Source organism: Pelodiscus sinensis, chromosome 30, assembly GCF_052426305.1.
Source record: "Pelodiscus sinensis isolate ZL-2025 chromosome 30, ASM5242630v1, whole genome shotgun sequence".
NCBI classification, from domain to species: domain Eukaryota; kingdom Metazoa; phylum Chordata; order Testudines; family Trionychidae; genus Pelodiscus; species Pelodiscus sinensis.
In genome coordinates, this window is record NC_143081.1 from 14,660,035 (window position 1) to 14,675,546 (window position 15,512).

The following is a 15,512-nucleotide window of genomic DNA, read 5'->3' on the forward strand; positions in this document are numbered from 1 at the left end:
ATAACTGGGAGATTTGGGATTGAAATAACTGTTGTATAAATGCGAGAATTCCGCGATGGACTCTATACTGGGTCTTCATTAATATAGCCCATTGGGGATGGAGGACTTGCAATTAAGACCTTTGGGAATCAATTAACAGCGACGCTGCCTGTGTCATGTCCTCTGAAATATTGCTAGTAAGTTGCAGGGAGTTTTCGGTAGCGTGGTCCAAATTCTTCCCTGGTGTAACTCCTCTCTTTACACTGTGATTATGTCAGGGCTGCAGCTGAACCAGTGTGTTTTCATCACAGAGCTACTTTGCCAGGCTCTGACACCAGACACACCCCTGGAGTGAGAGGAGGTACTCCGTATTTACACCAGCATAGACCTGGCCTTAGAATCAAATGAGTGTTTACAGTCTGACACCATCAAGCACAGAAAACCCCCCAGTAACCACCGCCATGCATGAGTGGTACATAGCAAGATTTTTTCCAAATATTCACACACCTTGTATTCTTTTCCCATTTTACCACTGCAAACCCACTTTACAATCTCTTCTTAACAGGTTTATAGTAAAAATGGATTTTTAAAAACAGTTTTTAAGTCTTTTTGGCAAAAACCTGTCTTGTACAATCAAACCTTTCCAAATGTGTAATTTTTTTCATTTAAAATATCAGGGTTTTTTTCTGTTCATGAGGTTGAAACCAACTCGGATGACTTTTGAGCAACTTCGTATACAGCTACATTGAATGTAGCCAGAAAGATATTTCAGCGACTAGTGGAACTTACAGAAGTGTCTCGGTGCCTAACTCCCATAGGTGACAACAGGGCCATAGACTCCTAGGCTACGTCTACACTGGCATGGTTTTCCGGAAATGCTTTTAACGGAAAAGCTTTCCGTTAAAAGCATTTTCGGAAAAGAGCATCTAGATTGGCAGGATGCTTTTTTGCAAAAGCACTTTTTACGGAAAAGTGTCCGTGGCCAATCTAGACGCGGTTTTCCGCAAAAAAGCCCTGATCGCCATTTTCACGATCGGGACTTTTTTGCGAAAAACAGTACTATACTGTCTACATTGGCCCTTTTGCGTAAAAGTCTTTCGGAAAAAGACTTTTGCCCAAACGGGAGCAGCTTAGTTTTTCCGGAAAAGCACTGATGATTTTACACTAGATTGTCATTGCTTTTCCGGAAAATAAAGTGGCCAGTGTAGACAGCTGGCAAGTTTTTCCAGAAAAGCGGCTGATTTTCCGGAAAAACTTGCCAGTCTAGGCACAGCCCTTCAGTTTTATTTTATCCTAAATAAATTGGCTCAGGGTGTCTGCATTCTCCTGCAGAGCATAAATTTACTGAACACTTTTCTCAGGTCTTATTTTACCTCCCGGTTTCTCAGGCTGTAGATGAGTGGATTGAGAAGGGGAATCAGGACCATGTAGAAGACCAAGAACACTTTGTTGAGGTTCCTCAGGTCATCATTTTTGGGTTAGACGTACACAATCGTCAGAGTCCCATAGAAAGCGGTCACCATCGTGAGATGAGAGGAGCAAGTGGAAAAGACCTTTTGTTTCCCCGTGGCGGACGAGATTCTCAGGACAGTGCCTATAATAGCAAGATACAATATAACCGTTAACAGAAATGGGGGGAGAGTGAAAATTGGGATGAATATGAATGTCGCGAGTTCCATGAGGTGAGTGTCAGTTGTGGAGAGTTTTAACACAGGGGTGAGATCACAGAAGAAATGGTCAATTTCATTGGGACCACAGGAAGTTAATTGTCACACCAACAGGACAATTATGCAGAAACGCACTTATCCAAGAGCCGTCTGCTAGCAGGAGATAGAACCAGCTATTCATCAGGGTTGGGTAGTGCAGGGGTTTGCAGATTGCCAAATACCGATCATACAACATTGCTGTCAGGAGGTAGCATTCTGCAGCTCCCAGAAAACCGAAGAAATACTTTGCACAATGCAGCCCCTAAAAGAAATAGTTCTGTCCCTAGTCAGGAAACTGGCCAACATCCTGGGCAGAATGGTGGAGTTGTAGCAGGTCTCCAAACAGGACAAGTTCCCAAGGAAGAAGTATATGGGGGTGTGTAGTTGTGGAACACCCACAATGAGAGCAAAGATAAGGATGTTCCCGGCTGTTGTCTCAAGGCAGCTAAATAAGAACAGCAGGAAGAGAAGGGTCTGCCATTCAGGGAGATTTCCGAATCCCAGGAGGATGAATTTGGTGATGGCGGTTTGATTGCCCATCCATTCTGGATGCTGCATCTGTTTGGGATTCTCAGCGAACCGGGGTTAGGTGGTTCCAATGTTCTTTGCGAGACGCCAGGGTGTGAACGTACACAGAAGAAAGAGAAGGAATTTGTACAAATTGACTCCTTTATCTCAACAGTCAGATTACTCATCTGGGAAGTAGGAGACATCTGATTCCAGTGTATGAGGGGAGCAAATATTTAAACATGGAGTGCCCTGCACACTCAGCAGTGGGATACCCAGATGTGGGTGTCTCAGCATCTTTCCCATTCAAGCCTAAGTCTGTCTTTGAATCCAGTCCGAGATGGAGTTACGCCCATTGGCGGCAATGGAGTCATGCCAATGTACACCTACTGAGGATCTGACCCACTGAGTTCAATGAGATCACACTAATTTAGACCAGCTGAGGATTTCACTCCAAGTACCAGCCAGACACCTGATTTGAGAACGTCCTAAACACCAGACCTAAACCTGAGTTTCCCCAACATTCTCCCTAGCGCTGTTTTCACCTCTTTGTTTTGCAGGCTGTAGATGATGGGGTTTAACATGGGGGTCAGGATACTGTACTGGATAGAGTTATGCACACCACAGTTACAAACTGACTGGTCAACCACACACTTCATTTGGACTCAGCAGTACACAATCAGGAGCAGCAGAGAGGAAAAAATGTGAATACAGCGCAGTACTACCGGTAAGTTAGTTGTAAACTACTATCTATAATAAAGGAAAAGTTAAAAAAAGTTTTAACAAAGTAAGGAAACTACTTTTGTATTTATTTGATGTAGATGAAGATGGTTAAAACCCGCATTTTTCTTCTCCATAGAAAAGTTTTGAAGCTGCATTAAATTAACATTCAGATATGGGATACCCAGATCTGGGTGTGTCTGCATCTTTCCCATTCAAGCCCAAGTCTGTCTGTGAATCCAGTCCCAGATGGAGTCATGCCAGTTGGCGGCAATGGAGTCATGCCGATTTACACCTACTGAGGATCTGACCCACTGGGTTCAATGGAGTCACACCAATTAGAGCAGCTGAAGATTTCAATCCAAGTACCAGGCTGACACCTCGGGTCAGTCTAGACAACAGGGTCTTATTGACAAAAGTAGACTTTGGTCGACAAAACTATCCCTGTGTCTGCACTACCGCCGCATTCTGTCAACAGTAAGACAACAGAACGCGGCAGTTTTGTTGATGGCGGTAAATCTCGTTTTACGAGGAATAACACCATTTTTTTACAGAGTTGTGTCAAACAAAGGCGCTATTCAATACAAACTGTGCTCTTTTGAAAGAGAACGTCCACACTCTCTTTCGAAAAAGTGGCTTGATTTTTCGGCAGAACTGGCTGTAGTCTAGATGCTCCTTTTCAACAGAGGCTTTGTCGACAGTGTCTGTCAACAAAGCTTCTGTTGAAAAAGGCATGCAATCTGGACGTAGCCCTGATTGAAGAACATCCTAAGCACCAGACCTAAACCTCAGTTTCCCCAACATTCTCCCAAGCGCTTTTTTCACCTCCTTGTTTTGCAGGCTGTAGATGATGGGGTTTAACATGGGGGTCAGGATGCTGTACTGGATAGAGACCAGTTCATCCAGAACCACAGAGGAGACGGAGCTGGGTTTGGTGTATTGGAAAAACGCTGTGAGATACAACAAGCCAACCACAGTCAGATGAGAACTGCAGGTGTTGAAGGCCTTCCGCCGGCCTTCTGCCGAGCGTATCCTCAGGACAGTGGAGATGATGAGAACGTAGGAGATGAGGGTGAGGAGGAAGGAGCTCAGTCCCAATACGACAGCAGATGTGAGCAGCACCAACTGCTCCTTGAGGGGCTCAGTGCAGGACAGCTGTAGCAGAGGAGGGGGCTCGCAGCTGAAATGGTGGATTTGATTGGGCCCACAGAACTGCAACTGGAGGACAATGACCGTGTAAACTAGCCCATCTAAGAGGCCCAAAGTCCATGCACCAGCCTCCAGCAGTACACAGGTGCCTTTCCTCATGGTCGCCGCATAATGCAACGGGTCACAGATGGCCACGTAACGGTCATAGGCCATGGCTGAGAGAGTGAACACTTCTGTACCGGCCGAGAAGACAATGAAGAACATCTGGGCAATGCAGCCATGGAAAGAAATAGTGTTTTGCTCAGACAGGAAGTCTGTCAGCATTTTAGGCACCGTGACTGAGGAATAACAGAGATCAACAAAGGACAGATGGAAGAGAAAGAAATACATGGGATTGTGAAGGTGAGAATCGACTCTTATCACCAACATGATCAGTGTGTTCCCAGTCAGGGTGACAAGGTAAATAAGTAAAAATACCAGGAAAAGATATTTCTGCATCTGTGGATCACTGGAAAGTCTCAGGAGAATAAATTCAGTCACGGTGGTTTGATTTTCCATTGACTCTCATTCAGGAAGTCTGTGATCTGGAAGGAGTGAAAAAACAAATGAAATGAACAACTATCATAGCAGTCAACTGAGGATTTCACTTTCATGCACTAAATTTAGAGGAAGACACAGAGAAGTCGGTTTGACTTTGTGTCTTTCACATAGCCAAAATGGGCTACATTCACAAAAGGTTTGGGAACAGTTTGGACACCGAAATTCCACTGTCAGCACCACAGATATCCGCAAAATCCCTTCTCAGCAGAGACTATGGACCAATCTGATGTGAGCCTCACTTGAAATTGCTCCACTGTGGTTCACATTGGGGCTGGAGGTCTGTATCCCACGTCTCCTACTAGGAATGCTCTACTCAGCAGGCTAGAAAGTCATTCACTTCTCTCTGTCTTTGACCCAGTATCTCTTTAATCTGTCCCACTAATGTCCCTAGCGCCGCATCTGATTTTTATCAACTGAAGAGTTGGCTCCTTGGTTCCACTGGAATTTTGGTTAATTTATACAAGCTGGGAATCTCTCCAACTGTATAAAAAGTTATGCTTTGTCTACTACATTCTGTAGCTCTTTTTGGATTAGATTGGGGTGATCCCTAATAAATATCTAGGTTTTCAATATTATTGCTACTACTAATGATAAATCTACCACTAATAACAACACCCCAATCTAGGAATAGAGGTTTGGCACCCAGCACAGAATAGATAACTTGACCCAATATGCATGATATAGTCAAATTGATAATTAGTTTCCGTGTCATTAAGAGGCTGTGAGAAGACAGAAGGCCTTAGCTGAAATTCACCCTCCTTCTCCAACAAGTGGAGGTGGGTAACCCAACGTCAATATCATAGAGCACTAGAATGGGAAGGAACACCAAGAGGTCATCGAGTCCAGTCCCCTGCCCTCATGGCAGGACCAAGCAGCGTCTAGTCCATCCCTGATAGATGTCTGTCCAACCTGCTCTTAAATATCTCCAGAGATATTTAAGACAGCACCCTTACCTCGAAATAAGCTACATAATTTGCACTGTGCAAATTGCATAGCTTATTTCCAGGTCATTTTGAAATCGCTTATTTAAAAAATTTGAAATGAAGAGCTATTCCGAAACTTCCCTTAACCCTTGTGCAATATGGTTTACAGGGACCTCAGAATAGCAAGCCCCTTATATTTCCATATAACGGGCTTGCTCTTAAGATGCAGAATAGCTATTTAGGAATACCAGCAGTATCCCGAAATAGCTGCATAGTGTACATGTAGGCTTAGACACTAACAGATTTCTTAGGGAATGAGCTTTTGTGGGTAAAACCCACATCATCAGATGAATTGGAGTGGAAGTAACTAAAGCAGAGGTATATATAAGGAAGAAGGTGCTTGTGTGAATGAAGCTGTGAATATCCAAAGCGGGAAAAATGCCTTTGTAATGCATTAACCAGTTGAGATCCTTCTTCACTCCCAAATTCATAGGGTTGAATTCCAGTTCAGCCGTCTAGCTAAGAATTTCAAAAACCGGTTACAAAAGGAGACAGCTGAACTGGGATTGGTTTGCAAATTCAACAGGCAGCCCTTTCCCCCCAAACTGAAGCTGTGATGGGATGCAGGTTGGGGCACCTACTCTCCTCTAGGGTCTGGGGGAAGCAATCAACAAAATCTTTTATCTACAATGACTAGTCTGGTATCTCTAGACCCTCTTCTGATGGAGCGGAGATAACACGGCCTGTGGTGCACTAGTGTTTCACACTGAGCACTGCTTCCCCCCTGGCTGGCAGAATTTCAGTGCGAGCAAACATTGTTATAGTTACAGAGCGAGCATTTACACAATACCTCATAGCTGCGGTCACCAACCAGTGGATCGGGATCTACTGGTAGATCGTGGAGTCTCTGACAGGTGATCTTGACTAGTTTGGCCAAGAGACTATTATCAAGCGCAGCACTTCAGCTGCCCTTCTCCTCCCTGCTGTGCACGTCCTGCCCTTTGCTTTGAAGATCCCCCTGTCCCGAGCCTCCTACTTGCGGTACAGAGCAGGGAAGGGAGAGGTCAGGGTGCCCCTGCTCCCATCCTGTATCCTATCTCCACAGAACAGAGGTAAGGAGCACAACAGAGCTTGGGATGTTGGGAGTTTGCTGGCTGCCTTTGGGAGCGATGCGAAGCCTGGGCAGAGGTGAACCTGACTTAGCCCCACTGTACCACCACCCAGGAGCCACACGAGGTCAGCAGTGTCCAGCTGGAGCCAGCTCTGAACCCCTGCCCTAGTCATGAATCCAATCTCCCTCCCAAAGACGACACCTGAACCCCCTTCTGCACCCAAGTCCCTGCCCCCGGCTCAGCTCAGAGCCCTTCACACTTCTAAATCCTTAGCCCAAGACCAGAGCTTCTGCCCCAACCCTCTGCCCCAGCCTGGTGAAAGGGAGGGAGGGAGGATGGAGTGAGCAGGGACAGGGCCTCAGAGAAGGGACATGAAGTAGATTTACATTGCATTTCAAATTCAAACAGTGATCTTGTGCATAAAAAGGTTGGAGACCATTGCCTTATAACATGGGATACAGCTGTTATAAGTAGGATTAATACATGCTGCATCTTACAAGCATTCCATAAAGTCTAAAAACATACTTAGAACTCTATTACAGGTGGAACTTTTCTAGTCCCATACTCTCCGATCCGGCAACATCCACGGTCCAGCATGATGTGAGTTAGCTGGATGTCCACTTAGCATGGGTGTAGCCAAGTTTCCCGCAGTTCCATAAAGTTTGTTCACCGCCCCCAGTCCTGGCGCTCACGGTTCCGTGCTGTTATTTAGCTCTAATTTACCTTAAAAGTCTTCTAAGAGCCCAGGAAGCAGTGGAAGGGTTGGTAATGCTGCTAGACAATATTGACGTGCCGGGTTTTGGCAAATTCTCTGGTCCAGCACCCGTCAGGTCCTCAGGGTGCCAGACTAGAGAGTTTCAACCAGCACCTACATTCATATTTCTAACACACAAGAGAGGAACGGTGCTTTCTAGCTATGAAATTGTTAGTATTCAAGGAGGTCTAGGGCTCTTGGCGTGACCTGGCACTCGGTCTGCCAGTATCACAAATCTGTATTGCCAAACCAGCAGACAACAAGATGAAAAAGATACAAGAAAACAGGACAGTAAAGTCGGAAGAATTCTGACCTGATTTGGAATGATTAAGGAAAACAAGAACAAAGATGATCCCAGCAGAACCGCAGAAGATCACAATGAAGTGACTTCCAGAAGACAGCACTCCTAGGAAAATGGCAAGGAAAGTCAAAGCGGAACATGTGCTGTGATGAACTGAAATGTAGAAACTCTGAAGCAGATTTAACAGAATTCCTGACTACTCAAACCTGCAAGGTCAGTTCAGGGCTGGTATTTGTTGCTGACTCTTGCGGCTCTATTTCAGCCCGTAGCGTTCTCCTTTCGGGGCATACTAATTTGGTGTTTGCTTCCTTCAGAAAGTGGCAGAATTTGTTCCTTTGAAATAGGGAGAACAAGATCTGAAAGGAATGAAAATATGAATCGACTTCATATTCTTCAATGCGGATCATACGTATCATGAGATCCTTCTGACTTGGGATCTTCCTGCTTTCTTAACCTGCGTATCTACCGCCTTCTTGAATTCTCTGTAATCTTTCCGCCTTGTGATACAGCGACCAAAGCCATCAAATTCTTTACCTTCAGCACTGGAGCACCGCAAGAGTTTTCAGCGGGATTGGGACGCACAACATTTCCTTATCTGCCTCCAAGTCTAAGAGCTGAATCTTGAGAGCTTTTTGTCAAACGCTTGTGCTCCGCATGGGACAAAGATCCCCGGAGGACTTTGTCTGTAACAAGCTAGCAGAAACCCAATGCTAGGTCAATCCATAAGCAGTGTTCAGGTATCTAAAAGGGGGTTACAAGGAGGAGGGAGAAAATGATGCAATGGGCTTCAATTGCAGCAAGGGAGGTTTAGGTTGGACATTATGAAAAAGTTCCTACCTGTCAGGATGGTCAAACACTGGAATAAATTGCCCAGGGAGGTTGTGGTATCTCCATCTCTGGAGATAGTTAAGAGCAGGTTGGACAGACACCTGGCAGGGATGGTCTAGATGGTGCTTGCTCCTGCTTGAGAACAGGGGATGAGACTTGGTGACCTCTCGAAGTCCCTTCCAGTTCTAGTGTTCTATGAGTCCATGAAAATTTCAGCAATATTCTCAGTGAATAGCCCCAGAACCTCATTCGCCCGACAACAACCGTCCCAGGAATCTGCCCCATTTCAAGCAACCCACCCTCAGTCATGCCCCTCCTCCATGCTTTGAGGTGTCCCCTGGGCAAACCTAGTTTCCTGGCCTGCACCTCTCTCTTACTTCTCCAACATGTGGCGGCCGGCTGGCTTCTTGAAGCGGCTGGCTCATCAGTTGCTTAGTTACAAAGACACAATCCGAAGACGCTAAACTTGACTCGACAAGGGCTAACACAAATCCAGTAATGTTTGCCCAGGATGTGACAGGACATTGTCATGTCTGCCACTTCCTGGAGAGCCGTACTGCACTCACTCAAGTGAAATGGAGGCCTCCGAGAGAGAGATCGACCAATGTGCATGCGCTGGGATAGACACTGTTGTCCTGCTCATGATGCCCAGTTCTGCCAGTGTCCTTAGTCCTAACCCTCCGATATTGAGGGTTATCAGATGCACCCACTTACCTCAGTGCTCTGAACTCACTGCGGGTGGAAGCCGCAGCTGGAGCTAGATAAGTATCATACTATCACTCGCAAAGTGGTGCTTGATAAATGTATGAACTTTGATTGCATCCAGTTCTGGGGGCCCAGCTGCAGAAAGGATGTGGACACATTGGAGAGGGTCCAGCGGAGGGCGACCAAAATGACGAGGGGGCTGGAGCACTTGACCTACAAAGATAGGCTGAGGGATTTGGGCAGTCTGCAGAAGAGAAGAGCGAGGGGGGATTTGAGAGCAGCCTTCAACTCCCTGAAGGGAGGTTCCAGAGAGGCTGGAGAGAGGCTGTTCTCAGTGGCTGTATAGGACAGAACAAGGAGCAATGGTCTCAAGTTGCAGTACAAGAGGTTTATGTTGTATATTGGGAAAAACTATTTCCCTAGGCGGGCGGGGAAGCGCTGGGATGGGTTCCCTAGGGAGGGGGTGGAATCTCCATCCCTAGAGGTTTTGACGTTCCGGCTTGACCAAGCCCTGGCTGGGATGATTGAGTTGGGTTGGTCCTACTTGGGGCAGTGGGCTGGACTCGATGACTCCCGAGGTCTTTTCCAGCTCTACACAGCCAGTCATGAAATGGTATTTTCAGTTGTGGACATTTTGATTTTTTTCTATAATCTAAGGCCAGGATTGATGAAGGCCTGGCCGGGATGTCTGAGGTCACACGTCAGTTGCATTTAGGGTGGTGTTTCCAAAGGCGTCTAAGGGAGGTAGGTGACCAAATCCCATTGACATTCATTGTCTTTTAGATTCTTAAGTCTGCTGCTGAGGGGATTTGGACATCGTCAGATGCTGGCCGCATGCGTGAATCCTCTGTTTGGTGCGGACAGCGGAGACAGCAAACCGCACGAGAATGGCTCCATTCATCCAAAGGCTTGGTTTGTAGCGAAGGCACCCAGCCAGGTTTAGAGTTGACGAAGCAAAGTGTTAGTGCTGGACTCCAGTTTATACACCAATACCAACAAATGACAAAGGTAGTCTTGTCAGAGGCCTGCGATCTCCTCTGTCAAGGAGTTCCACAGGTTGTCTGTGTGTTGCATAAAGAAGTACTTCCCTTTGGCTTGTTTTAAACCTGCTATCAAATAATTTCTAGTTCTTGAGTTATGGGAACAAGCAAATCACTTTTGCTATTTACTTTCTCCATAACAATAATGATTATGTAGACGTCTCTCAGAACCCAGGGTTACACACACCATAGTTACAAACTGACTGGTCAACCACGCACTTCATTTGGACTCAGCAATACACAATCAGGAGCAGCAGAGAGGGAAAAACGCAAATACAGCGCAGTACTAAGTTAAATGTAAACTACTATCTATAACAAAGGAAAAGTTAAAAAAAACATTTTGACAAGGTAAGGAAACTATTTTCGTATTTATTTGACTCAGATGAAAATGGTGAAAAGCCGCATTTTTCTTCTCTATAGGAAAGTTTTGAAACTCCATTAAATTAACATTCAGATATGGGATACCCAGATGTGGGTGTCTCTGCATCTTTCCCATTCAAGCCTAAGTCTGTCTGTAAATCCAGTCCCAGATGGAGTTATGCTGGTTGGTGGCAATGGAGTCATGCCAATTTACACCTACTGGGGATCTGACCCACTGGGTTCAATGGAGTCACACCAATTAGACCAGCTGAAGATTTCAATCCAAGTACCAGGCTGACACCTCGGGTCTGTCTAGACTACAGGGTTTTGTTGACAAAAGTGGACTTTTATCGACAAAACTATCCCTGCGTTTACACTACCGCCGCGTTTTGTCAACGGCAAGACAACAGAACGCGGCAGTTTGGTTGACGGCGGTAAATCTCGTTTTACGAGGAATAACGCCTTTTTTTTACAGAGTTGCGTCGAACAAAGGCGCTATTCCATACAAACTGTGCTTTTTTGAAAGAGAACGTCTACACTCTCTTTTGAAAAAGTGGCTTGCTTTTTCGACAGAACTGGTTGTAGTCTAGACGTTCCTTTTCAACAGAGGCTTTGTGGACAGTGTCTGTCGACAAAGCCTCTGTTGAAAAATGCATGCAGTCTAGAGGTAACCCTTATTCGAGAACATCCTAAACACTAGACCTAAACCTAGGTTTCCCCAACATTCTCCCTAGCGCTGTTTTCACCTCCTTGTTTTGCAGGCTGTAGATGATGGGGTTTAACATGGGGGTCAGGATACTGTACTGGATAGAGACCAGTTCATCCAGAACCACAGAGGAGACGGAGCTGGGTTTGGTGTATTGGAAAAGCGCTGTGAGATACAACAAGCCAACCACAGTCAGGTGAGAACTGCAGGTGTTGAAGGCCTTCCGCCGGCCTTCTGCCGAGCGTATCCTCAGGATAGTGGAGATGATGAGAACGTAGGAGATGAGGGTGAGGAGGAAGGAGCTCAGTCCCAATACGACAGCAGATGTGAGCAGCACCATCTGCATCTTGAGGGGCGAGGTGCAGGACAGCTGTAGCAGAGGAGGGGGCTCGCAGCTGAAATGGTGGATTTGATTGGGCCCACAGAACTGCAACTGGAGGACAACGACCGTGCAAACTAGTCCATTTAAGATGGCCAAAGTCCATGCACCAGCCTCCAGCAGTACACAGGTGCCTTTCCTCATGGTCGCCGCATAACGCAACGGGTCACAGATGGCCACGTAACGGTCATAGGCCATGGCTGAGAGAGTGAACATTTCTGTACCGGCCGAGAAGACAATGAAGAACATCTGGGCAATGCAGCCATGGAAAGAAATAGTTTCGTTCTCTGACAGGAAGTCTGTCAGCATTTTAGGCACCATGACTGAGGAATAACAGAGATCAACAAAGGAGAGATGGAAGAGAAAGAAATACATGGGATTGTGAAGGTGAGAATCGGCTCTTATCACCAACATGATCAGTGTGTTCCCAGTCAGGGTGACAAGGTAAATAAGTAAAAATACCAGGAAAAGGAATGTCTGCACTTGTGGATCATTGGAAAGTCTCAGGAGAATAAATTCAGCCACGGTGGTTTGATTTTCCATCGACCCTCATTCAGCAAGTCTGTGATCTGGAAGGAATGAAAAAACATATGAAATGAACAATTATCATAAAAGTCAACTGAGGATTTCATTTTCATGGACTAAATTTAGAGGAAGACACAGAGAAGTCGGTTTGACTTTGTGTCTTTCACATAGCCAAAATGGGCTACATTCCCAAAAGGATTTGGGAACAGTTTGGGCATCTAAATCCCACTGTCAGCAAAAGTATCCACAAAATCCCTTCTCGGCAGAGACTATGAACCACTCTGATGTGAGCCTCAGTTGAAGTTGCTCCACCGTGGTTCACACTGGGGCCGGAGGTCTGTATCCCACGTCTCCTACTAGGAATGCTCTACTCAGCAGGCTAGGAAGTCGTTCATTTCTCTCTGTCTGTGGCCCAGTATCTCTTTAATCTGTCCCACTAATGTCCCTAGAGCTGCAGCTGATTTTTATCAACTGAAGAGTTGGCTGCTTGGCTCCAGTGGAGTTTTGGTTGATTTGTACAAGCTGGGAATCTGTCCAAGAATTTATGCTTTGACAGTTAAATTCTCCAGGTCTTTCTGGATTTGATTGGGTGGCGGCTACATTTCTATCACTCTTCTAGGTTTTCAATACTACTGCTACTACTAATAATAAATCTACTACTACTAATAAAACGCCAAAGCTAGGAATATTGGTTTGGCACCGAGCATAGAATTGCTAACTCAAGCCAATATGGATGATGCATATCGAGTCGAGAGATTATCAGGGTCAGTCTCCTGCCCTAACAGAAGCACCATGCACCATCTAGACAATCCCTAATAGATGTCTACCTACCCTCCTCTTAAATATCTCTAGCGATGGAGATTCCGCAATCTCCCTATGCAATTTATTCTAGTAGGTCATTACCCTGACAGGATGGTCTTTGAGAAAAATTGTGATTATATCAGTAAAGAACAAGAATCAGGCAACCATTTCATAGAACCCTAGAACACTAGAACGGGAAGAGAACTTGAGAGGTTATCGTAACCAGCCCCCTGATGTCCCTGCAGGACCAAGCACCATCTAGATCAGCTGTCTCCAATCTTTTTACACCCAAAATCACCTTTTAAATCTCAGAACAAGCGAAGATCTACCACCCAGCCCTTCCCCCAAGACCCTGCCCCTTCCTTGAAGCCACGCCCTCTCTATTCTCCTCCTCTCCGTCACTTGCCTTTCCCAATCCTTATGCACTCTACACTGCCACTGTTTCCCAGTTCTTATGTAGGAAGAGGGTTTTCCAACATTTGGCCTGTCTAGACTGGACCAAATGGCAGAAAAACTCCTTCTTTTGGAATCCCCCTTATTCCTCTTAGAACGAGGAATATAGAGATTACCGAAAGAGCATTATGCTCTTCCATTAAAAACAGTGGAAGAACAAACGCATCCCTGGATGCGGAAGAGTTTTTCCAGGATATTTCTGGAATCCTGGAAAAACTCCTGGACTGTGACTAGACTGGCAAGTTTTTCCACAAAATCAGCCGCTTTTGTGGAAAAACTTGCCAGCTGTCTACACTAGCCGCTTGAATTTCCACAAAAGCACTGGCGATCTCATGTAAGATTGTCAGTGCTTTTGCGGAAATACTATGCTGCTCCTGTTCGGGCAAAAGTCTTTTTCCGAAAAACTTTTGCGCAAAAGGGCCAGTGTAGACAGCAGAGATTTGTTTTCCGCAAAAAAGCCCTGATCGTGAAAATGGCATGAAACCACGTTTACCTGCGCCAGTTAACAAAGACTTCCCTGTTGACCGCGGCGCGTCCAGACTGTCCTGATCTGCCGACAAACAGCTGATCATCAGCTGGTCGGCAGAGCGTGGCAGCCATTTAAATTTAAATGAAGCCATGATTATTTAAATCGTGGCTTCATTTCCCTCTGCCGATCAGCCTAATCTACATGGCTCCATCGATGGAGCCATGTAGTATAGACGCATCCTGATAGACAGGTTTGCTAGACATGGATGATGGGAATGTATGTGGAGTATCACAAAGAGCTAGAAGATTGATGGTATGTTGGAAAGGTTGTTGAAGATATAAAGCTAGATATTGGTTGGGCTAGCCATGTGTTGGTATCTGTAAAATGGGGTAGACAGGTAGAATATGATAACATAAAAATGGAAGAAATAACTATTGAATATATTCTTCGCCAGTGCTGCAATAAATATCGTGGAATCAGAGAAACTAGAGTTGGAACACAAGGAATTCAAAGAACCGAGGAAAAAAATAATACACAACTAAGAACTCATTTAGGGAGAAGACTCAATTCCGCGTTGACCTGAGTCATTCATATGTGGATTCAAGAGAAGTAAAACATTGACATCCAAACAAGACAGGTGCTACCAGCTATCACTCCAAGCATGGAGAGGAAGTACATCCAACAGTGTGATGGAGGAAAAGGTCTACTGACAGTGTGGGGGAGAAGCAAGAGATGAAAAATATAACTTTCAAATACATGAGGAGTCAGACAAGTAAAAGATCATCTGGAAAGCAGTGACGGAGTGCGCATGTCTGCCCTAGAAAACACAAAAGAAAAGAGAAAGGAAAATCTTGATAAATTTACATAAGAATCGACGCACAGAAAGACGTTGAGAACGATCAAACCGACTCATGATTAAAGGCTGGCAAGCTCATGGTTTTTAGAAGAATACTTCAAAAGAGAGACACAGACAGGTTCTGTGTGCACAAGTGTAGTCCAGAGATGTAATTAGATAAGAAGTAAAATTAACCTACAAACCTGCTGTCTACAAAGAAAGTGAGAGTCGAGGTCCTGCAGAGCCTGGCTAGAGAAGAATCCATGAACAGACATTGGAGTCCGCCCAAAGTCTGATTTGGAAGCTCTGCGGCATGTGTGGATTTGGTAGCGCTTTAGTGAATGAAGAGGCTACGTTTTTATGGGGTCTGGGACTGAGCAGAACACACCAATCTCTTTGGCATACAATGAGGAGTCCTGTGGCACCTTAGGGTACGTCTAGACTACATGGCTCCGTCGACGGAGCCACGTAGATTTGTTTGTTCGGCAAAGGGAAAAAAATGAAGCCCCTTGTGTGAATGAAGCTGCGAATATCCAGAGCAGGGAAACTGCTTTTGTAATGCGTTAACCAGTTGAGATCTTTCTTCAATCCCAAATTGACAGGGTTGAATTCCAGTTCAGCTGTCTCATTCAGAATTTAAAAAACCGGTTACAAAGGGAG

The 15,512-nt window shown here is 45.4% G+C and overlaps 2 protein-coding genes and 1 pseudogene across 2 annotated transcripts; all 3 read right to left on the minus strand.

Moving 5' to 3' along the window:
- Positions 1-1,286: 1,286 nt before the first annotated feature.
- Positions 1,287-2,225, minus strand: LOC149521268 (olfactory receptor 10A7-like; annotated as a pseudogene).
- Positions 2,226-3,680: 1,455 nt separating this feature from the next.
- LOC102454342 (olfactory receptor 5G9-like) lies at positions 3,681-4,635 on the minus strand. The gene has a single exon (XM_006114038.4). It carries the CDS (start codon positions 4,617-4,619, stop codon positions 3,681-3,683), a length of 939 nt encoding a protein of 312 aa, XP_006114100.4. The 5' UTR covers positions 4,620-4,635.
- Positions 4,636-10,680: 6,045 nt separating this feature from the next.
- On the minus strand, positions 10,681-12,393 carry LOC102454102 (olfactory receptor 5BS1-like). The gene has a single exon (XM_006114037.4). It carries the CDS (start codon positions 12,310-12,312, stop codon positions 11,374-11,376), a length of 939 nt encoding a protein of 312 aa, XP_006114099.4. The 5' UTR covers positions 12,313-12,393; the 3' UTR covers positions 10,681-11,373.
- Between the last annotated feature and the right edge of the window lie 3,119 nt (positions 12,394-15,512).